The following is a 21,802-nucleotide window of genomic DNA, read 5'->3' on the forward strand; positions in this document are numbered from 1 at the left end:
ATTTACTGCCCACCACCAGCAGCGTGTCGGGGGGGGGGTAGGCAGCATAGGGTCCCTCAAGGGAGGGGGAGGATCCTGGGGGTCCTGGGGGTGCAATAAGCCCGGCACCCCCTCTCTTGCTTTTAGCTACCCCGCCTCATCCTCCAGAACGGCAAGAGGGAGGGAAGTAGAAGGGAGGTGAGAGGCGAGCGGGAAGAGCGGCGGCGCGCCAGCTGCTTGAGCGAGAAAAAGTTTTTGCAAAAGGGAAAAAAAAGTTTGCGCTTCTCGCGGGTGGTCCCGGCTCGCGGCCCGGCGGGCTGGGCCGGCGGGAGGGCTGGCGGCCAGGTTAGTGGGGGGTGGGGGTGGCACTGAGGCTGCGCTGCCGTGGCCCTGTCCGCCCCCCCTCCCCACCGCACACCCCCCAGCCCAGACTCTAGCCCTGGACCGCGCATCCCGAGCCCTGCGCCCAGAAGGAGGTGAGAAGGGGGGCCGGCGGGGGACCACCTGGGAGCAGTGGGGGAGGGGGCCCGAGGGGATGCCCTGCATGCGAGGGACTTCGCTCAGCCAAGAGGGAGACCTGGGGCACAGAGGCAAAAAGGGGGTGGGAGAGCCTGCGTGAGATATAGAAAGTTTGAAGAATTTTTTCATTTGTATTTCCCTTTCTCTGTATCTTTTTTTTTTTCTTCTGACAGTCTCTGTGTTTCTGTCTCAGACAACCGTGGATCTCTTTGTCTGTCTCCGCCTCTTCCATCTATTAGAAACATCTCACTTTCATGAGTTTGGGATGAAGAGGCTGGAGGGACTGCTAGCTGGAGGTCTGCGTGGTAGAGAGGGAGCTCCAGGTGTGTCCTGAGCGCCGGCAGGAAGACGTCAGTGTTTCTACAAGGAGGGAACAGCTAAGGAGAGAGCCCTAGGTGGGGTGGAGATGGGTGTGTGTGAGGCGACAAACCGGTGGGGGACGGGCAGTCTTGAACCCCTGACCTGTCTTGTGACAGATGAGCTTGCCGGTGCATGTGTTCCCTGGGAAAGAAGTGTCTTCCGGATAAGGAAGGGGGCTGGAGGGGCCAGTGTCTCCTTTAGGCCCTAGAAAGACTCCTCAAGGAATCTGGACTCCTGAGTCCCCAAGGACTGTGGTCAGGGTGCTTAGGAGGAGCGGAGACCTTGTCTTGACCCTCTGACCTCAGGACCACCAGGACAGCTGGGCCAGCCGCAGGGAGACCCCTACTGGGACTGGGCGGGACCACTGGCCACTGACTGCCTGTGTATCCCCGTTGGAACCCCCTCCCCAACGGGAGCGGGGGGGGGGGGCGCCAAGGCCCCTCCTCTGGCTCAGACCACCCTGCCTGCCCTGGCTCCCCGCTCTGAAGCCTCTTTCAGGCCCGGTGACCCCGAAACAATCCGCCCTGGGCAGCTAGCTTCGGGGAAAGGATTAGGGAAAGGGGATCCCAGAGTGACTGGGGACTTAAGGTTTTCGGGGCTGGAGAACTGGGGTCTTCATACGATAGGTCTTTACTGTTCAGTGGAAAGAGAAGGCGGGGCAATTTCCTGGGGGAGTTGTAAGGGCCGGAATTAGGGTGGTTTTCCCTATGGAGGCGGGGTCCGGAGACACCCCCCCCCCAATTATCTCTCCGGAATCCCCAACCAGGCGGTACAGACCCCGCCCTTGACGTCACTGAGGGGTTCCCGGGGGTCTGGAGGGGTTAACCCTTGGGAAGCCAGCTGTGATTATCAGGAACCTAAGGTGTCCTTACCCCTTTCTCTGGCCATACACACCTTATTTTATTTACCCAGCCACTTTCTGTCCCCATAGTTTCTGGATTCTTCTTTCTTTTCCACCCCGCCATGGGCACCTCTACGCTTCAACAGTGCCCCCCGCCCCCCCGGGCGCCACTGCCAGCTTTCTGGATGCACTGAGGGGAGGAGGGAAGAATGTGTCCCGCCTCTCAACTACCCACCCCTCCCTCCACCGCGGCTCGCTCGACTGGGCTCCCGGGGCGGGCGGGGGAAGCGGAGCCGTCTGCAGCCAGAGCCTGCGGCGGCGACTTGGGTGGGCCGAGGAGGCAAGGGGGCGGGGAAGGCGGGACCGGGAGAAGGGGGCGGGGCCTACTCCTGGGAGTTGGGGAGCGGGGAGCGGGGGTGCGAGGGGGACTCTGGAAAATAGGGAGACACAGAAGATGATTCAGGGCTCCAGCAGGGCAACCCTAGGGCTCCCTGCCCCATCTTGCGCACTCATCCACACTCCAGAAAAACTTAACTGAAGCTGGAAAAGTTGGCGAAATTTTCCTGTCACTAGTGTGACAGGGAGACGTGGGTGGGCTGTGGCACGCGTGGGCGAGGAGGGATGTCGCCCCATTTACATCGCGGCTCTCCTGCGGCTCGGCAGTGGCACAGGAAGATGACTGAGCAGGCACGTTTGGGGGTCTCTTTAGTGTCTGGGGGGTAGTTTGCGAGCCCCTGCCTCTTTCCCCTGGGTGAGTCATAGAGGAAGGAGGAGGAAGAAGTGTCCCCCCCATCCAGCTGCCAGCCAGCTGTGCCCCCCCACACACACACAAAGTGCCAAGGTCGAGTTGGGAGGTCTTGGATGCAGGATCCAGCTCTCCGCTGGGAAAGGAGGAGTTAGGAAGGGTACAATCCAGGCTGCGGGGCTTGGGCTGGGTCATGGGGTCCGGGTTCCTCTCCCCATCTTACCCCGCCCTCACCCTAAATCCCAGCATCCCGGGATCACCCACCGCGCCGGCCGGCCCGCTCCCGGTTGTTCTCCACCCTACCCCGCCCCACCCCACCCTCAGTCCCGGGAGACCAGAAAACCTGGGGTGGAACAAAAACTGGAGTTTGAGGAGGAAAGCGAAAGGCAGAACCCTCTCCCTCACAGCTCTTCTCTGATGGATGATGACTTTGTTTTTTCATTCTCTCAAAGCCTTCTCTTACAGTCCTTTCCTGCACCCCCAAAACAGACCAAGTAAGTGGGCGCCCAGATTCAAACTACCCCAGGATAACACCAGTTTCCACTCTTTGTACTCAACAGACCCGGGAGGCTCCCCTCAGAAACCTTATCCCATTTCATACAGTTTTCTGCCTTAGAAAAAGATCATCTGCGCTCGCTCCTGGCCCCGCCAGCCTCTCCTTCTGGGCTGTGGCGAGAGCTCCCTCTGCTGGATACTGGAGAGGTTGTAGAGGGCCTGTTGCTGGACAGGAACGAATGAAGGCAAAGGGGCTCATCATGAGTTCCCCCATCCTACCCCTCAAAGCTGGCCTATGGTCAAAGCCAGAAGAAATTGAGGGCTATGGTATAAAATCACTTGAGGCTCATACTGGTTCAGTTAGTCCATAACACTCCCCCCTAAACACACACACACACACACACACACACACACACAGAGGCACTTAGGCCACCCAGGCAAAGAACCCACTCAATTCCCACAAAGATCCTCGAAACAGCCTCAGCCTCTTTGGGACTCTCCTTTTCCTCAACCTGGATGAGTGATGCTCACTTCACTTTGATTTCCCATGGCAGATGTCTTCGAGGTTCTATACCTGAATTAGTTATCTCATCTTATTTCCCTCCTGCAGAGTCCCCACACTCTCCTCTCAGACACCATGTTCAACTCGATGACCCCACCTCCGGTCAGTAGCTATGGCGAGCCCTGCTGTCTCCGGCCCCTCCCCAGTCAGGCCCCCAACATGGGGACAGAAGGTCAGTGCAAATTCCAATCTCCAGGCCTTGAGGACTGGCAGCTGTCTCAATTAACCCCAGGGAATCCCTCTTCTATCTCCTACCCCATGCCAGTCTCTAGTCCACAAGAAGATTTGAGGTTCTATGTCTTATAGGGTTGGAATATGGGATCGGGCCTCTCTTGGTGGTTCAAGGTTTGGCCTTATGTGTCCCTCATTCCCATTCCCCATTCTGGCTATCTCTCTTTTCTAGGACTGCCTGGTCTGCCCTTCTGCCACCAGGCCAACCTCATGTCTGGCCCCCACAGTTATGGGCCAGCCAGAGAGACCAACAGCTGCACTGAGGGTGAGGCCTCAGGCAACATTTCTTCCCTTCCTGCCCTTCTGGAACTTGCTCTAAAAGAGAAAGTTGTGTTGGAGGTGGGGTGGGGGGAAGGCAGGGGATCTAACTTGGAAGAGGAAATGTTTGGAGACTGGAGCAAGGGGTCAGAGCACGATCAGGAGGTCACAGATGGGGTCGGTAGGGCAAAGCAGAGTCAAGTGTCATTTTTTTTGTTGTTGAGAATCAGGACCCATGGGTTGGGTGTATGGAGACAGGCCCCATTTACCATAGCTGTCTCCCCTGTTTCCTGCTCCAGCCCCACTCTTCCCTCCTCCCCGAAGTGCAGTCAAGTTGACCAAGAAGCGGGCCCTCTCCATCTCACCTCTGTCAGACGCCAGCCTGGACCTGCAGACAGTCATCCGCACCTCACCCAGCTCCCTTGTGGCCTTCATCAACTCACGCTGTGCATCTCCTGGGGGCTCCTATGGGCACCTCTCCATCGGCACCATGAGGTGCAGAGAGCCTTGGGCTAAAGACCTGACCAAACCCCATTAAAAGCCTCAAGCCCTCCGAAGCACCTGACCCTATCCAAATCCTTATCATTTCAAAGGTGTTGAAACCCCCTTTGGTGGTTTCCTGGGCCTGCCTCAACCACGTCCCATACCATCTTCCAGAAACACTCCAAAATAGCCCAAGGACTCCTGGAATTCTTTGAGATGATAGTCCTAAGTAACTGCCTCTCCTCCTCCTCCTCCTCAGCCCATCTCTGGGATTCCCACCCCAGATGAATCACCAAAAAGGGACCTCACCTTCCTTCGGGGGCCAGCCCTGTGGTCCCCATGACCCCACTCAAGGTGGGATGATGCCACATGCTCAGTCCCGGGGACCCCTCCCAACTTGCCAGGTGAGAGTCCTACTGCCCCCCAATTTCCCCCAGCTCAGGGCGGGTGGTGAATTTTATGGGGAAAGGTGAGGAAAGGACAGGGGATCTAAAAGTTTTCAGCCACAGAAACATAAAGGGGTATGGCTGCTGGGGTTCACTCCTTGGGGTTTGAATCAGACTCTTCCAAATTAGATACTGCCTTATGCTCATCCCAGTGCAGTTTGAGGAGGAAGTCTCTTCCAAACTCAGGGGTTCCAGCTGCTTGGGTGGGGGCATTCGGGGCAGGAAGACCTGGCTGGGCTCTCTCTTCCTTCTGCCCACTTCTACCTTCATCACCCTCACCTCTTCTCTTGCGGAAGCTGAAGTCTGAGCTGGACCTGCTGGTTAGCAAGTGCCCAGAGGAGCCTTTGGAGGGCGATATATCCAGCCCCAACTCCACAGGCACACAGGTAAGGGGGGGGGGTGACTTTAACTCTGAAACCTGAACTAAACAAAAGCTATCACCCCAGTGACTCTAGGAGGGCCTCTTCTGTCGTAGGATCCCCTGCTGGGGATGTTGGATGGGCGGGAGGACCTGGAGAGAGAGGAGAAGCCAGAGCCTGAATCTGTGTATGAGACTGACTGCCGCTGGGATGGCTGCAGCCAAGAATTTGACTCCCAGGAGCAGCTGGTGCACGTGAGCCCCAGGGGGTAACAGGAATGCTGGCTGGATCTTATAGGACATTCTGGTGGGACACTGTGGAGTGAGGCTAAGAGCAGGGGGTCCCAGAATACCGAAGTCAGAGGCTGAGTGGCCAGCTGGGTTGGTAGAAACTCGGGAGCTAGCTCTGTTTTAGAAACATGGGAGAACAGGGGGGCAGGCTGTGATGGTCTTTCTGCCGCCTCTTCCCCCATGAGGTGGAGACTTGGAGGAATCTGGGGGCGTGGGTGGCAGAGAGGTCCAGGGAAGGTCTGGTTTGGGACTTGGGGGCAGAAGGGAATCTCAGAGAGCCTCTGTGTCTCCTCCTTCAGCACATCAACAGTGAGCACATCCATGGGGAACGGAAGGAGTTCGTATGCCATTGGGGGGGCTGCTCCAGGGAGCTGAGGCCCTTCAAAGCCCAGTATATGCTGGTGGTCCACATGCGCAGACACACGGGCGAGAAGCCACACAAGTGCACGGTGAGGCGCCCGCTTCCCAAGCCCAGGGTCCCTCCCTAAACCGGGGCTCCCCACGGTCAAGGCAGAGCTCATGACTTTCATGGATTCTAGGCACTTTTTGCCACCATAAACAAATATTTTTAAACTATCTTATGACTGGGTTAGTATAAAGATGAACATATTGATGTGGTATATTAGGACATTTTCTTGGCCCTAAAAGCTATTTTTCCCTTGCTTTTAAAAGAAATTGAGATATTTCTGGGATGCCTGGGTGGCTCAGTTGGTAAAGCTTCTGCCTTTGGCTCAGGCTCAGGTCACAATCCCAGGCTCTGTGGGCATCCAAAAGTACTCTGGGCCCTAGACACTGCATCTGCTACTCGACCTAATGGAGAAACTTGGTGTCAAGGACATAAGACACTCCCAGACTGACCCCATCCTGAGCCAGTCTAAGATCCCCATGCAGGGAGATCTGCTCTGGCTTGATGGGGAAATGTTTGCTGCCATACCTCCTCTGGCTTTCGGTTTGCCCAGCTCTTGCCTACCCTTGTCCCTGAATTTTGGGACTTGCTCTCCCATCTTGAGTTACAGTCTCTGATGGAATGGTCCCTTTTGAGATTTACAGTTCTTCTGATCTCCCTGTCCTTCTGTCTGAGAGCTCTCTTTTGACCCCAACATCCCCTAGTTTGAGGGGTGCCGGAAGTCATACTCACGCCTCGAAAATCTGAAGACGCACCTGCGGTCACACACGGGTGAGAAGCCATACATGTGTGAGCACGAGGGCTGCAGTAAAGCCTTCAGCAATGCCAGTGACCGAGCCAAGCACCAGAATCGGACCCACTCCAATGAGGTGAATCCCCACCTAAGAGACCCTCCCCACTTGAGAAGCCAGCTACTGGGGAGATTCCCCCATAAGAAATCCCTTAGCCCAGCACCCACTCCACAGAGGTGAGTCCCTGGCCCCAACCGAACTCACCCAGATAAGGGCATTCTGAAACCATGAACCTCCATGTAAACACCACACTCCCTACCTTGAACTAGCCAAAGGATATAACTAAATAGACCCATTCGACCTTGAGGGGACCCGCAGTCCCTTAACCCCTGACTTTATGAGGCCTCACAGACCTGGGCTGTCAGTTTTCCTAATCTTTCCCTTGATCCTCTCATTTTTTACTCCAAGGGCCCCACTCTCTCCTTAATTCCCTGGGTGCTGTGTGTTCCTCCCTGCCCCCTCATCCCCAACGGATGCCACTTCTTCCCGTTCCTTCTGCACTCTCCTGCTCTGATTCCTTTGCCTGGTGTCTTCACTGTCCACCCAACAGAAGCCGTATGTGTGTAAGCTCCCGGGCTGCACCAAACGCTACACAGATCCTAGCTCGCTCCGGAAACACGTCAAGACGGTTCATGGTCCTGATGCCCATGTGACCAAGCGCCACCGAGGAGACGGCCCCTTGCCCAGGGCACCGTCCCTGTCCACAGTGGAGCCCAAGAGGGAGCGGGACGGAGGCCCCGTCAGGGAGGAGAGCAGACTGACCGTGCCGGAGGGCGCTGTGGTGAGCTGACCCAGGCAACCCCTGCCTCCGTGCCCCGCCTGCCCCGCCTTCATCCTTCCAGTCCCCTCCATATTCTTCCAGGTCCTCCTCTCTGGCCAGTCCTCCAGTCTCTTATCCCAGTAGTGCTTCTTGGGTTACCCCAAATGGAGAGATTCTAGTATAATTAATTACTGAACTGGTTCAACAAACTCTTATATGGGGCTTAGTGTATTATCCTAATTTATGTATAGTTTACATGTACAATTCACACATAGTATGATTATACTGCATGATTATAATGTCATATACTCCTCACAACAAGTTCGTGAAAAAGGAACTTACTCTCCACATTTTCAGATGATGAAACTCAGGCATATAGACAAACGGTCCAAGGTCACAGGACTGGGTGCGAATTTGAGCCCAGGCAGTCTGTGCTCCAGCCTAGGCCCTTCTCTTCAACATCGCTCCAGTTTGCCCCCGACCTGCACCTGCTCAGCCCTCCCTACATCTGTAAGCTTCCCCTTGGTCCCAGCAGTCACTGGGACACAGGCTTGAGCCACTCACCAGTTCAGGGAACTGTGGGGCCGTGGGGAGGGGCTGCCCTCAGCTCTCATTTTCCAATCCCCCACCCTTCACTACCAGAAGCCACAGCCCAGCCCTGGGGCCCAGTCGTCTTGCAGCAGCGACCACTCCCCAGCCGGCAGCGCAGCCAATACAGATAGTGGTGTGGAAATGACTGGAAATGCAGGGGGCAGCACTGAGGATCTGTCCAGCTTGGATGAGGGGCCTTGCATTGCTGGCACTGGTCTGTCCACTCTTCGCCGCCTTGAGAACCTCAGACTGGACCAGCTACATCAACTTCGGCCGATAGGGCCCCGGGGCCTCAAACTGCCCAGCCTGACCCATACTGGTGAGACCTGGGTGTGGGGGTAGTTGTTGGGCTGAGACCTGGACCTTCTCTGAAGTTGGAAGGAGGACTTCCCTCCTAAGGGTTGCCTACAGCACCTTTGTACAATTAGATAAAGACCCCCCTTCCTCAGACACTTGCCTTCCACCTATGAGGTAACTGTGCTATACAAAGTATAACATGAATTCTGCTTCTTAGGGCTGTGCAGTGTGCAACATGTACAACTGTTCACAGGCTGCAGTTCTGAACCCCTGGTGACGCAGACATAGAAAGGGCATGGGAGGAGACAGAACTGAGTGGTCAGAGTGAAGGAGCCTATCCCTGGGATTCCAGGACAGGGGCATCCCATGGGGAAGGCAGGGTGAGATTCAGAGGGTTCCCTGACCACCTTGCTTTTTCTTCTTATCACCTGTAGGCACCCCTGTGTCCCGCCGCCTGGGCCCCCCGGTTTCTCTTGACCGCCGCAGCAGCAGCTCCAGCAGCATCAGCTCAGCCTATACCGTCAGCCGCCGCTCCTCCCTGGCCTCCCCTTACCCCCCTGGATCCCCACCCGAGAACGGGGCATCCTCTCTGCCTGGCCTCACGCCAACCCAGCACTACCTGCTCCGGGCAAGGTATGCTTCAGCCAGGGGAGGTGGTACCCCCCCAATGGCAGCACCCAGCCTGGACCGGATGGGGAGCCTTCCTGCACCTCCCTGGAGAAGCCGAGCTGAATACCCAGGATACAATGCCAACGCAGGGGTCACCCGGAGGGCCAGTGACCCGGCCCGGGCTGTTGACCGCCCTGCCCCAGCCCGAGTCCAGCGGTTCAAGAGCTTGGGTTGTGTCCACACGCCCCCCACTGTGACAGGGGGAGGACGGAACTTCGATCCCCAACTCCCAACCGCTGTCTACTCACCACAGCCCCCTAGCATCACTGAGAATGTCACCATGGATACCAGAGGGCTGCAGGAGGAGCCAGAAGGTGGGACCTCCATAATGAGCAATGGTCTAAACCCCTATATGGACTTCCCACCTACTGATACTTTGGGATATGGGGGACCTGAGGAGGCAGCAGCTGAAGCGTATGGAGCTAGGGGTCCAGGCTCCCTGCCTCTTGGGCCTGGTCCACCCACCAACTATGGGCTGAACCCCTGTCCCCAGCAGGTCTCCTATCCTGAGCACCCACCTGAACCATGGGGTGAGTTTCCTTCCCACTCTGGGCTGTACCCAGGTCCCAAGGCTCCAGCTGGAGTCTATAGTCAGTGTCCTCGTCTTGAACATTATGGACAAGTGCAGGTCAAGCCTGAACAAGGGTGTCCAGTGGGTTCTGACTCCACAGGACTGGCGCCCTGCCTCAGTGCTCACCCCAGTGACGGGCCTCCTCGCTCACAGCCTCTGTTCTCCCACTATCCGCAGCCTCCCCCTCCCCAATATCCCCAGTCAGGTGCCTATACCCAGCCACCCCCTGATTATCTTCCTTCAGAGCCCAGGCCTGGCCTGGACTTTGACTCCCCCACTCACTCCACAGGACAACTCAAGGCTCAGCTGGTGTGTAATTATGTTCAGTCTCAACAGGAACTGCTCTGGGAGGGTGGGGGCAGGGGAGATCCCCCAGTCCAGGAAACTCTCTACCAGAGTCCCAAGTTTCTAGGGGCTTCCCAGCTTAGCCCCAGCCCTGCCAAGGGACCAATGGCCACGTATGGACCTGGCTTTGCACCTAACTTGCCCAATCACAAGTCGGGCTCCTATCTTGCCCCTCCACCCTGCCATGAAAATTTTGCAGTAGGGGCAAGCAAGACCCCCCATAGGGCAACAGCACCACCCCGACTTCTGCCCCCACTGCCCACTTGCTCTGGGACCCTCAAGGCAGGGAGCACCAACCCCAGTTGTGGTCATCCTGAGGTAGGCAGGCTGGGAGGGGGTCCTGCCTTGTATGCTCCTCCTGAAGGGCAGGTGTGTAACCCTCTGGACTCTCTTGACCTTGACAACACTCAGTTGGACTTTGTGGCTATTCTGGATGAGGCCCAGGGGCTGAGTCCTCCCCCTTCCCATGATCAGGGGGACAGCTCTGAACATACCCCACCTCCCTCTGGGCCCCCCAACATGGCAGTGGGCAACATGAGTATCTTACTGGGATCCCTGCCTGGGGAGACACAATTTCTCAACTCTAGCGCCTGAAGAGTGAGGAATCCAGCAACCACAGATCCATTTCCTAAGGGGTTTCCATCCCCTCAGAGAAGTTGGGAGGAGGAGCCAGAGCCCCATGGGATGCCCCAGAGATGGGAGGTATGGGTTGGGGCTGTATACCTTCTGTATATGTTCTGGGGAGGAATTTGATAATGACACTGTTTCTGGATAATAAAGGAACGGCTTCAGAAAGCACCCTGCTTTACACTTTACTGTCTTGGGGGTGGAGGGGGATGGTGGTGACAGTGAACAAGAAGAGAAGTAGAGGTTAACCCACCCACTTCCCTTTTTTGGGAGGTTCCCCCACCCCATCCCAACCCCTCAGGTCATACTCACAGAGACAGTCATCTGGGAGACACAGGATTTAATGGGATGTCCTCAAAACAGAACATCCACTATTCCCACCCCCACCAAAGGGTAGCCATCAGAGATCAGCGGAAACAAGTTTTTGTTTTCTTCCTCGCCCCAGTCATGGGAAAAGGCTGGCGAAGTCAGTGAGCATGAGTTGTACTAGCTGCCCAGGGTAGAGGGCATGGGCGGCTGGGTCAGATGTCTCCTGCTCTGGCCGAAACAGGGTTGGCCCAAACACAATTCCCAGGTTGTGTGGGGTCATGCGGTTCTTATCCGAGTGTGCTATCACCCTGTAGGCAAAGACCAAGAGGAAGAGTTATAAGGTAGCAGCTTCCCCACTTCAAATAAATCTAGCCCTTTGAAGGGATGAGCAGGAAAGGGTTGAGGTGGTGGCTGTAGGGAACCTAGCAGAGAGCTGCAAGGTGGGACCAGCAGAGAAACCTTCAGGATACAACTTGGGAGAGACAACCCAGGAGATGCCTGCCTCTTCCCAGCCTCAGAGACTGCCCCTAGTCTCCTTGGCTCCCAGGTTGGGCGGCTCTAATTCAAACAGCTTTCCTCTCTCAGAAGTCACTGCCCAGGCCCAGTTCAGCCAAATAAGCCATGAGCACAGTCCCAACAGGAGACAAAGAGGCCTGGGGAAGGGAGCGGTGAGAGGGCCCTCATTTCTCTCACAGCATCCTTGGGCATCTCTTGATCTCCATTTTCCTCACTTGATGTCCTGCCCAGAGGTAATCTGTTTCCTCCCTCTGCCCACTAAACAGGAGAGAAATGTAGGTGTCCCCTACCTTCCCAGCACCTGAACACAGTCCCCGGCACATGCCCCACTCCCCCCTCCCTCCACATGCAGAGAAGTCCAGTCTCCCTGACCTGCATAAATGTTCCAGGAGGCACTGCAGAGTGTCACGGTTGGGCTTAGGCATTGAGCCTATTAATTCTCGTATTTGAGAGACACGCTGATCTGATTCGGAGAGTGCTAGAGAGAAAAAGGGAAGGGAAAGGCATGGAGGTGAGGCTAGGGAAGGTGCTAGGGCAGGGTGGGTAACTTGCTACTCTTTTCCAGGGCCATGGAAGACACCACTAATGTACCACAGCTTGCTTTCCCACAGAGCCCAACTGCAGCTTTATTATTATTTTTTTAAGGTTTTATTTTTAAGGGATGCTTGGGTGGCTCAGTCATTAAGCATCTGCCTTCAGCTCAGGTCATGATCCTAGGGTCCTGGGGTCGAGCCCACATCAGGCTCCCTGCTAAGCGGGAAGTCTGCTTCTCCCTCTCCCACTACCCCTGCTTGTATTCCCTCTCTTGCTGTCTCTCTCCCTGTGTGTCAAATAAATAAATAAAATCTTTTAAAAAAACATTTTATTTTTAAGTAATCTCTACACCCAACATGAGGCTCAAAGTCACAACCCTGAGATCAAGAGTCGAATGTTCTACCGACTGAGCCAGCCAGGAACCCCCCAACTGCTGCTCTAGAATTCTTCTTTAGTCAGCCTTCTGAACATTCACACTCAAAAGAATAACTGGAGTTGAAAGTTGTTTCCCATCTCCGTGCTCAGGATGGGATAAAAGGGTGTAAGGGAAACTATTCTTTACTCTTCATGCCCCACCTCCATACCAAGGGTATTGCCCAAAGTTCTCATCCCTTACCAAGGGCAGCACGAAAATGTGGCAGCAGCAATGGGGGCACCAGAGGCTGGGGTAGCTCCCTGAGAAAAAGCTTCAGAGCACCAGTGACCACGTGGATATCATCCCACTCAGCACTGTCCAAATCTAATCGGCCTTCTGGGAAGAGAAGGAGGTACAGAGGGGCTCAGGGCTCATGAAGGGCCAGAAAGATCCAGAGACTGAGAGGTCAGTTAAGGCAGACCACAGAAACCTGGGAGGAGATCCAGTTAAGGCAGACCACAGAAACACCTAGGAGACCCACCATGGGGCAAAGCAGCAGAAGTGGGGATGGGGACAACCCACCCAGGAGCAGGACATAGAGGAATCCAGAAGGAGCACAGAGGATGTCAGATGGTTTAAGGGTCTGAGGGGACTTCCATGTAAGTACCTTGTCCTGGCTGTTCTGGGAACACATACCTCCCATCGGAGGTGACCGCCCGCTCTGCAACATGGATGAGAAGGGATCAAGAGCTAAGACATGCAGCTCTGGCCAGACCTCACTGTTATGTCAGTTCCCTAAGAGACTACCTTGGATCTGAAGCATGAAATTCGAAGTCCCACCACATGCCCACAAGCTTTCTCACCTCTGTCCACCAGGAAGCGAAGCTTCTGGACCACCGCCAGGTTTCCGCTCACCCGGTAAATGCCATCCACATCTAGACCTAGGAGATGAGGCAGGAAGCAAATAAGGATTCCTGCTCCAAACTGTGTAAGGGGAGGACTGGTGAGAAATGCAGGGGTGGAGGGTAATAAGGCAGAAAAAAGACTAGGGTGGGGGGGGTGGGGAATTCTCCGCCTTGGCCTGTTGGAAGGGGAGATTGTGGGGTCTCTGGAAAAGTGACCTCTCTTATCCACAGCAGCAATGCAGAGCCGCACAAAGCTGGGCACGGTGTCCCCTTCCCTCTGGCACAGTGATTCCAACTGGCAGCCGAATACCTGGTCTGGAGAGGCACAGGGTAAGGTGGAAAGCCAAAGGCAGCCTCACCCATGAAAGGTCTTCTCAGCACAGGTTTTCACCCCAAAGTTGAGCTGGCCCTCCCGACCACCTTTTCTAGAGCCCTGCCAGGAGGTACACCCTTTCTCCCCCAGACGACGCAGTAGAAGAGCAGAAAACCGCTAATTTAGTTCCAGGAAGTTCTACTGTGAGTCTCACTTAAGTTTTCTCATCCACGAAGTGGGCTAATGCCCAGATCAGGAACATAAAGGTGCTTGCAAAAATACTACAGCAGGTACTAAGGAGAAGGGGGTCCACTGGCCCAGCCCACCTCACCTCGGAGCAGCCCACGCTCCTGCAGGCTTTGCAAGGGTGGTCTCTTTGCGATAAGTCGCTTCAGTTTATTCCGAACGCGGTTCTGCTCTGTTCCTTCAGGACACCGACCTATATGAGCAGGTGGAATGAGGGCGAGAGTTGCGGTGGGGAAGGAGCCGGGAGACGCGCCCCCGGGCCCCGCCCACCCGAGCCCCGCCCCTCACTGGAGCTCCGGCGGCCGCCGATCCGCAGCAGTGGCTTGGACACCGGTTCCGAGTCCTCTTCGTCGTCCTCCCCACCGCTCAGCTCCTCCAGCTCTGCGGGTCCCGAACCTGACTGACGCAGTTCCAGGGGGTTCTCTCGATCCTAGACCGGGAAGGGCGAGGTGGACCGAGTCGAAGATTGGAAGAGAGAAGAGAAATCTGCACCCCCTGCTCGACGCAAGGAGAGCCTAGCCGGCTGCTAGGTTCCCACGTCCCAGCTCCACCACAGGGTGGTCTACACTGCGACCACCTTGCCCCCTACCACCCCAGAATCCTACTGTTCCTTCCCCACTCCCTCTACCCTGCCCGGGCCGAGCCTTTCTCCGGGCTCTGCCCCACCGTCTCCCACCCATCTCACCAGGCGTTCGATGACCGCCCGCAGCGCGCGGTGCCAGGCTCGCCACTCGATCTCCTGGTCTGATTGCAGCAGGAACTCGTGGCCAGGGACCGTGCGGATCTGAGGGACCAGCGGAGACAGGGCTTGCTTGAGTCAGCCGGGAGAAGCACAACAAGCTGGGAGGCGGAGCGGGAGACCGGTGCGGGGGGAAACCGGGCGCACCTTCGGGTCGGGTGTAGCTTGGGGTACGCGCGGGAGGCACTCACGTGCAGGACGTTGCGGCGGCTGGACAGGTGGCGGCCGTGGGCCAGGGCTGCTCCGCGCAGGTCCACGCTGCTCTCGGGTCGGCTACCCGCTGGTCCCTGGCAATCGGGAGAAACTGAGGCCACGGCGCTGTTCCCTTCGTTGCCTCCCTCCCACCCGGGGGACCGCGAGGACATTGGAGGCTGTGCTTCTTCCCCTACTCCCCCCTGCTCCACCTTCGCCCCACAGTTGGCCCGAGGCCGTAGGAGTCGGGCCTGAACCCCTCCGGCACGCCCCCTCCTCCCCTCCCTCACACTCACCCAGATTGAGGAGGGCGCGGCGGGCGGCGGCTCCCGGTAGAACACCAAGCTGTTACCGGCTAATACCACCCAAGACGAGCTCCAGTTCTTCCTGCAAGGCAGAGGGGGCAGTGGAAGTGGTGCAAAAGTCAGTTGGAATCGTCGGGGGCAGGCGTTCTCCCCGCACTCGGCTCTACGGAATCCAGCCGCCCAGGCCCCCCGCGGTATTCCCGGGTCTCCTCACCTGAGCTTTCGCCCCCCCTGGGCGATCTTGGTCACGTTGAGCAGGCCCGACTTTTCCACCTCCTGGGGAATGGGGCGAGGGGTATTATTTATAAGCCACCCAGAGCCCCCCACAGCCTCCAAGGCTGGGATGACCCAGGAGTGAGGTCCTTTATAGTTGGGGTGGGGGTAGGCTGCCTAAGAGAGGATACCCAGAGAACACTCAGAAAGAGGAAGATGTTTCTAAAGGAGCAGGAATTGGGGGGTGGGGCAGTGAGGATCTTGGCCTGCACAAGGAAGTGAGTGACTTACGTGGGGGTCGTCCAGGACCTGGGGCAGAGGTCGAGAGGGCTGCAAGGCTGAAGGCTGGTCTGAGGGGTGGAGCTGGAAGGTGTTGGGGCAGATGTAGGGTGAACCCTGGGGGAGGGGATTGGAGAAACAGGTGGAGGAAACATCAACTTAGGAGTCCCCCTATAGGGGGACAGGGGTGCGGATGTGGGTGAGAGGCAGGGGGTGGGATGGGTAACAGATGAACGTCTTGCATAAAATAAAGTAGTAAAAAGATGGCTCTTCCTGCATGTGATCAGGAGGAGGGGGGAATCTCACCTGGGGGCCAAGCAGTTCCGGGGTCACCTTGTCAGATTCTGAGCCCTTTGCCTGAGGTTGCGGGACACCATTGTCCCTATTCAGGGTCTGCATCCCCTCCATGGAGCCAGTGTTCTGGGGAGTGAGGTGAGGAGCAAAGCTACAGCCAGCTGCCACCTCAACCTGCTCTTAACACCCTTCTGGGCAATTTTCTGATGGCAGTCCCGAGAGAAAACACGCCGCTTTGGGGTTCAGTAGGGGAAAGGAGGAGGTGGAGGGGACACAGGAACAGGCAGGAGGTAAAGTCTCACCATCTCCCGCACTCGAGTGCGGCGCGGAGGCTTCCAGGACTTGCAGCCGGTCAGCGAATTTATGTAGAAGCAGCGTCCAGAGTTAGGGTCCAAGTGTTGCTCCCAGGAGTCCAGCCTCTGTAGTGGGGGGCACGCAGGGCTTGTGGGAGGAGACCGGGGACAGCGGCGAAGGTCCACTAGGTTGCAGTACACAGGGTGCTCTGACATGAGGGGTTGGGGTCTTGCCTGACAGGAAAGGGGGAAGAAAAAGGTAGTTAATTCTGTCGGTTCTCTTCACCTAACCACCTCCTCCTCTCTCCCCCACAGTTTTCTCACCCCCAGCTCCTGGCCGGGGTGACCCAGGTACTGGGGAAGAAACTCCAGTCCCCAGCTGGGTGCTTTTTTTTCTTTCTCCTTCAGTCATTGCTTTTCTCCTCCTCACTTCCTGTTGCCAACTTCCCTCCTCCCCCACCCCGCCCCTACCCCAGGGCCTCAGGAAAGGGGAACCGGCTTTTTGTGTGTGTGGTGGTGGGGGGGGGTGTTGAGGAGAGCGCCCTACCCACACATTCTCCAGAGTAAAAAGAAAGAGAGGGAGAGGGGGTCAGGGTCCCCTACTGGGGGAGTATGAGAGAGGAGGGGCCATTTTAACCCACCAGCAAGTAAGAGAGAGGGGAGGAGCTGAGTCTTCAAGAGCAAGGGAGTTACATCTCTAAGTGGGACTTGCTGGTGACCTGAGCCAGCAAGATGGGACACAGGAAAAGCCCTGCCCTGGGCCTGGAGTCGGGAGGAAGAGAGAAAAACATAGCTCTGTGGCTTTCTCTCAGTCCCTCTGTCATCTGCCAGGTTCTGTGTATCCTCAGGCTCTTTGCTACTTACTATCCCTCAGCTAGAATTCCTTCTCATTTCTTAGTTGGGTTCAGGCTAGTTCTTCCTCCTCCTCATTCGGTTCAACTACGTATCACTTTCTGGGGGATGCTTTCCCAGATTACCTCCACCACTCTCTACATTCATGCTTGTCCCTAGCACTTACCAGTACCAACAGTTACTAGTTCCTGTGTTTGTCACCCCCATGGGAATCCCTTGAGGGCAGAGATTCTGCCTGTCTTCTTTACCATTGTGCCTAGAACAGGGCCCAGCAGTAAATAACTATAATAAATAACTGTTTACTCTTTACTCCACTCAGAAGGGCTGTGACTCACCGTGTTGGCACTGGCCTCTGGCAGTAAGTCTTCCTGAGAGAGGGATCTGCTACTTGCTCCTTCCTGGAAGGGCTTCAGGAGGGTAGGCCTCAAATTGCTAACACTGACGCTTCTACACATTTTGGGGGGAAGAGGAGGAGGCCGCTTAGAGGTGGTCTGGGTCCTGCCTGGGGGTTCCTGAGACAGGCACAGCTCCTCCGCGGAGCCATGAAACACCTTTGGCCCTGGGAACAGAGAAATGGGAAGAGTGGGGGCAGGTGATCAGAGGGGTGATCTTGGCTGGATCCCTCATCCTGGGGATTCACAAGGAAGGCAAGAGCGGGGGAGGCTGTGCAAAAGTTCATGAGACCTAGAAAGTGTAAGAGTAGAAGGAGAGGCAATGGGGACACTATGCTGGATATGAAGAGTAGGCTGATCAGAGGGAAATAAGAGAAGGGGGTCAGCAGATGCCTTGAGGGAGAGAGAGCCTTCCAATAATTCCTAGAAGCCAGGGAGGCGGGAAGGGGAAGGGAGTACTCACCAGGTGTCCAGAGGGATTGGCTGGGGGCGATGGTGGCTGGGCTCTGGCATGGGATAGATTCCTCTGTCATGTAGGCAGCTGGGACAAAGATGGGTCGAGAAGTGGGGGGTGCTCCCAGGCGCCTTGCCAGCCACCAGTCTGAGTTGGTCTTTCGAAGCAGTAGAAACCTGTCCCCTTCAGCTAGGGACACTTGCCGGCCATCTGCCCCAGTGTAAGTGAAGGCATAGAGGGCACAGAGCTGGGATCCCCGAGAAGGGCTTTGGGGCCCCAGCCCAAGGCCCCCCCAGGTACTCGACCACCACCGGCCTGACAGCATTGTAGTCAGTACTGTCACCTGTGGAAAAAAGGGGTGTTGGAAATCCAGCAAAGGATGCGACTGGCTGCTTTCAAGCAGAGAGACATGGTTCTAAGAGCAGCGTAGGGAGATAGGGAGAAACGTAAGGACAGGAATCTCAGAATGAGAGCAGAGGGTAAAGCAGAGAGCCTGGGTGGGGGTCATCTACAGGTTTAGGAGACTAAGAACTCCCCAGTGATATGACTGGTAAGGAAGTATATAAGTAAGGTGAGAGAGGATGTGGTCAGCAGAGCTAAGAGGCAAGCAGGGCAGGAAATCAGGGGAGAGAGGCTAGCTCGGTGATCGTCCTCTAAGAAACTTTCTGGGGCCAGTCACAAAATCCACGGGCAGGAGGAGCAGGTCCTGGGTAGTGGTAGGATTTTTGAGCTGGACAGAGGAAGATGAGGAGAGAGAATCAGGCCCGAGACAACACACAGGCAAAGAAACAGGAATTAATGAGAAAGATAAAAAAAAGCTTGTGACCTTTATTAAATGTACACAGGCACCAGTGTTTCCGTCCCCAATAGCCTCAGACCCAAAGCTGCGTGCTTCCTGTGCAGACTCTGAGAGACACCGAGACAGAGAAACCAGAGCCAGAGAACTGTAAGACCAAAGTAGAGAGAAAGAGAAAGTGGCTGGGAGAAACACAAAGGGGTTCCAAGTTAGAGGAAGAGGTGAAAATACCACCATCCTCTCAATCCAGGGTATGTTTTGGGAGCCTAGAGGTCTTGAAACAATACTCTGTACAGAGCCTCTGAGGCGGAGTCCTACTTTATTGTGTGGGTCCCTTCATTCATTCTCTTAACAGGGATTGGCTGATCACCTCCTGCATGAAAGGAATGGTGCTAGGTCCTGGAGATAAGAGAGGGGAAGGAGTTAGACACAGCCCTTGCTTGCCCTTGTGGAGCTTAAGGATAGATCTTAACTAATGACACAATACATGTATTAACTACAATTGAATCAAGGACTCTGGACAAATATTACAGTGTGCTGTGACCGCCCATAGGGGTGGATGGGGGACTGATGTTGGCTTTTCCTTGGTGGAAGGTGGAAACTGACGTCCACTGTCCATTGCCAGGCCTTTAAAACATACCCTGATGCTTCTCCCTTACCTAACCACTCTTGTTTTGCCCTTCTTTCAGTTTCTCCACTGCACAATGTGAGGCTCTTCGTCTGGCTTTGGAGAGGTCGGGTTTGAACTGCCCCTCCACCTTGGCGACATCCGAGAGCCAGCTCTCCCGTCCTCTGACATGATCCGAGGACTGGTTCCCAGCATCAGATTTGGCCTCATTGATCTTCCTTTTTAGAAGGCTCCACTTTTATTTATCATGTAGAGAACCCTACCCCTCAAATATTCCTTCCCACCTCCACAGTAGTCCCCAACTTCATCCCATTCGTTCTTCATTCATTCATCTGGTGTTTGCTAAGTCCTCACACTTCCTCCTCTTCTGCCTTCTCTGCCAACTCTTGCACTTTATCCTCTCCCTCTTTATGGCCTCCTTCCCCTAAGCTTTTAAACATATTCACGTCTCAGCCATTTTTAGCCAAACCCCCCTTTTCTATACGTCTGGGTTACCACCCTATCCTTTTCTATTCCTCTTTACAGTCAAACTTCCTGAAAGTGTTGCCTACATATAGGAGTCTCCATTTCTTCTCCCCTCACTCCCTCACCTCTGCAAAGCTCCTCTTCCCCCGACTTTACAGGAATGTTTTGCCGGCCTTATATTGTTTGGCATCTCAGCAGCAGCCAACACAATTGACTATTCTCTCCTACAAACACAAAGAAGGTGTCCTTACCTTCTTACCAGTCCCTTCTCCATTGCAGAAGGAAGGACTTTGCTTGTTCCTTAAACCCCAGAGGTCTGTCATAGATTTGTGCCCTTTGAACTCTATACACCCTATATATATAGTCTTATTTTCTCCCCAGCTTAAATGACATGTATTGCTGAGTACACTATCTCCAATCCAGAACTTTCTCTGGAGTTCCAGTTTAATCCACTGTCCACTGAAAAGTACTTGGATATTTCACAGTACCCGAAGTAGCACAAATGTAGTATGTTCTAAACTGAACTTGTCAGCTTTCCCCACAAGCCTGTTTCTCCTTCAGTACCACTATTTGGTTAAATTTGAGTTCAATAAATATTTATTGGATGCTTGTTACCATATGTGCCAGGCAGGAAACATGTGCTGGGCATTGTTGATTAAGAGGACAAATATGGCTCTCGCCCTCTCATAACAAATACAGTGTGATATCCATTATGATAGGGAAAATACTATCATCTGTTCAAATACATACAGTACCAATTGTGCATGCCAGAAGGCTGGTGGCCAACTGTAACTTCTTTTGTTTTCTCACCACTCCTATTTAACCAATTACTACATCTTTTCATCCTTTCATCTCTATAGCTATCATCATCCTTAGTCTGGATGATATAGCCTCCTAACTGGTCTCCTTGCATATGGTTCTCCTCATCTCCAGTCCATCCTGGCATAGCACCCAGAGCGAACTTCCTAAAGCACAGAAATGCCTTGCCATATCCCTGACTTAACCTTTCAAAGGCTTGGGGTGCCTGGATGGCTCAGTGGGTTAAGCCTCTGCCTTTGGCTCAGGTCCTTATCTCGGGGTCCTAGGATTCAGCATGGCATCAAATCAGGCTCTCTGCTCAGCAGGGAGCCTGCTGCCCCCCCCCCCCGCCTACTTGTGATCTCTCTCTGTCAAGTAAACAGATAAAATCTTAAAATACAAACAAACAAACAAATTTTCAAAGTCTTCTCAGAGTCAAGTCCTCAGAGTCAAGTCCAAAATTTACAGTATGGTTTACAGAGACTTTCTCCCTTGAGCCTAGCCTTTTCATGCTCCCTACCACAAACTCCATATTTTCACCACACACTAATTCCTCAGATTCTTAAAATGCACTGAGGTCTCCAGTCCTTTGCCTATATATTTTTCTGCCTCTGCCTGAGATACTTCCTCTCCAATCCCACCAATCTTCACCAGCTAACTCTTACTTACCATTCTGATCTCAGCTGAAAGGTCATTTGCACAAGAAAGTCTCTCTTAAGCGCTTAGAATTGGGCTGGGGCCCTAACTAGGAGCTCCATAGCAAGTTTTACATCATCCTATTGTGATTTTCATGAAACTTTAAAGATTCGTTTATTTTCTGACTTCCGAGGAAGTCTGTGAGCTTTGCCAAGGAAGAAGCCTTTATCTGTTCTGTTGATGATTGAATCTTTAATGCCTTGTATAGTGCCTGGCACAAAGTAATCTCTCTGGGCCTCAGTTTCCTCATCTATAAAACAAGAATGAGAGAACTGAGCTCATTGTTTGCATTTTGTTGAATATTCTGCATTTTGTTAAATTTTCTTATAGCTCACAATTTTATGGGACAGAAATTTGGATAGGGCTCAGGTGCGTGATTCTTCTAACCCAGTGGCATTGGCTAGGCTCATTTAGTAATATTCGCAGGCAGATGGGTTGGTTTGGAGGGCTTCACTCCCATGTCTGACGCCTTGATGGGAATGATTGGAATGCTGGGATCCGCTGGAGCTGTGAGCTAGAGTGTCAACCTGAGACCCCTCCAGCATGGCAGTCTCAAGGTAGTGAAACTTCTTACATGACTGCTCAGAGCTTCCAGTGTTCCAA

General features: G+C 54.6%; 2 protein-coding genes across 12 annotated transcripts; one reads left to right on the top strand and one right to left on the bottom strand.

Annotated features, from left to right (window-relative positions):
* Positions 1-107: 107 nt before the first annotated feature.
* Positions 108-10,788, top strand: GLI1 (GLI family zinc finger 1). Of its 9 annotated transcripts, none has more exons than XM_059403515.1 (14): positions 109-455; positions 672-821; positions 3,550-3,673; positions 3,905-3,997; positions 4,290-4,485; positions 4,733-4,877; positions 5,216-5,305; positions 5,395-5,532; positions 5,868-6,017; positions 6,679-6,843; positions 7,316-7,546; positions 7,883-8,035; positions 8,168-8,435; positions 8,848-10,788. In XM_059403515.1, the coding sequence occupies exons 3-14, from the start codon at positions 3,577-3,579 to the stop codon at positions 10,590-10,592; spliced, it is 3,471 nt and encodes a 1,156-aa protein (XP_059259498.1). In that variant the 5' UTR covers positions 109-455; positions 672-821; positions 3,550-3,576; the 3' UTR covers positions 10,593-10,788. The 9 variants fall into 9 exon arrangements, with proteins under 9 accessions (XP_059259504.1, XP_059259505.1, XP_059259498.1 ...); XM_059403516.1 differs by having other exon boundaries at positions 692-821; XM_059403521.1 differs by lacking the exon at positions 3,550-3,673 and having other exon boundaries at positions 108-455.
* A 160-nt stretch (positions 10,789-10,948) lies between these two features.
* Positions 10,949-18,535, bottom strand: ARHGAP9 (Rho GTPase activating protein 9). Of its 3 annotated transcripts, XM_059403525.1 has the most exons (17): positions 17,826-18,535; positions 17,306-17,529; positions 16,128-16,352; positions 15,838-15,951; positions 15,544-15,648; positions 15,254-15,315; positions 15,031-15,121; positions 14,734-14,829; positions 14,489-14,587; positions 14,092-14,233; positions 13,889-13,996; positions 13,461-13,559; positions 13,203-13,280; positions 13,007-13,060; positions 12,601-12,735; positions 11,823-11,928; positions 10,949-11,242 (listed from the first exon to the last, which is right to left on the bottom strand). In XM_059403525.1, the coding sequence occupies exons 1-17, from the start codon at positions 18,139-18,141 to the stop codon at positions 11,071-11,073; spliced, it is 2,226 nt and encodes a 741-aa protein (XP_059259508.1). In that variant the 5' UTR covers positions 18,142-18,535; the 3' UTR covers positions 10,949-11,070. The 3 variants fall into 3 exon arrangements, with proteins under 3 accessions (XP_059259508.1, XP_059259510.1, XP_059259509.1); XM_059403527.1 differs by lacking the exon at positions 17,306-17,529 and having other exon boundaries at positions 17,826-17,914; XM_059403526.1 differs by lacking the exons at positions 17,306-17,529; positions 17,826-18,535 and adding an exon at positions 16,443-16,549.
* Positions 18,536-21,802: the final 3,267 nt, after the last annotated feature.

The sequence above is a fragment of the Mustela nigripes genome, chromosome 6 (genome assembly GCF_022355385.1).
Source record: "Mustela nigripes isolate SB6536 chromosome 6, MUSNIG.SB6536, whole genome shotgun sequence".
NCBI classification, from domain to species: Eukaryota; Metazoa; Chordata; class Mammalia; order Carnivora; family Mustelidae; genus Mustela; species Mustela nigripes.

Coding starts and splice junctions, on each gene's coding strand:
- GLI1 (XM_059403515.1), top strand. CDS start 3,577: ATGTTCAACTCGATGACCCCACCTCCGGTCAGTAGCTATGGCGAGCCC. Junction 6,844..7,315: donor ATCGGACCCACTCCAATGAG/GTGAATCCCCAC, acceptor TCCACCCAACAG/AAGCCGTATGTGTGTAAGCT. Junction 7,547..7,882: donor CCGTGCCGGAGGGCGCTGTG/GTGAGCTGACCC, acceptor CCACATTTTCAG/ATGATGAAACTCAGGCATAT.
- ARHGAP9 (XM_059403525.1), bottom strand. CDS start 18,141: ATGCTGTCAGGCCGGTGGTGGTCGAGTACCTGGGGGGGCCTTGGGCTG. Junction 17,530..17,825: donor CCAATCCCTCTGGACACCTG/GTGAGTACTCCC, acceptor CTCTGTTCCCAG/GGCCAAAGGTGTTTCATGGC. Junction 15,316..15,543: donor AGGTCCTGGACGACCCCCAC/GTAAGTCACTCA, acceptor CCCATTCCCCAG/GAGGTGGAAAAGTCGGGCCT.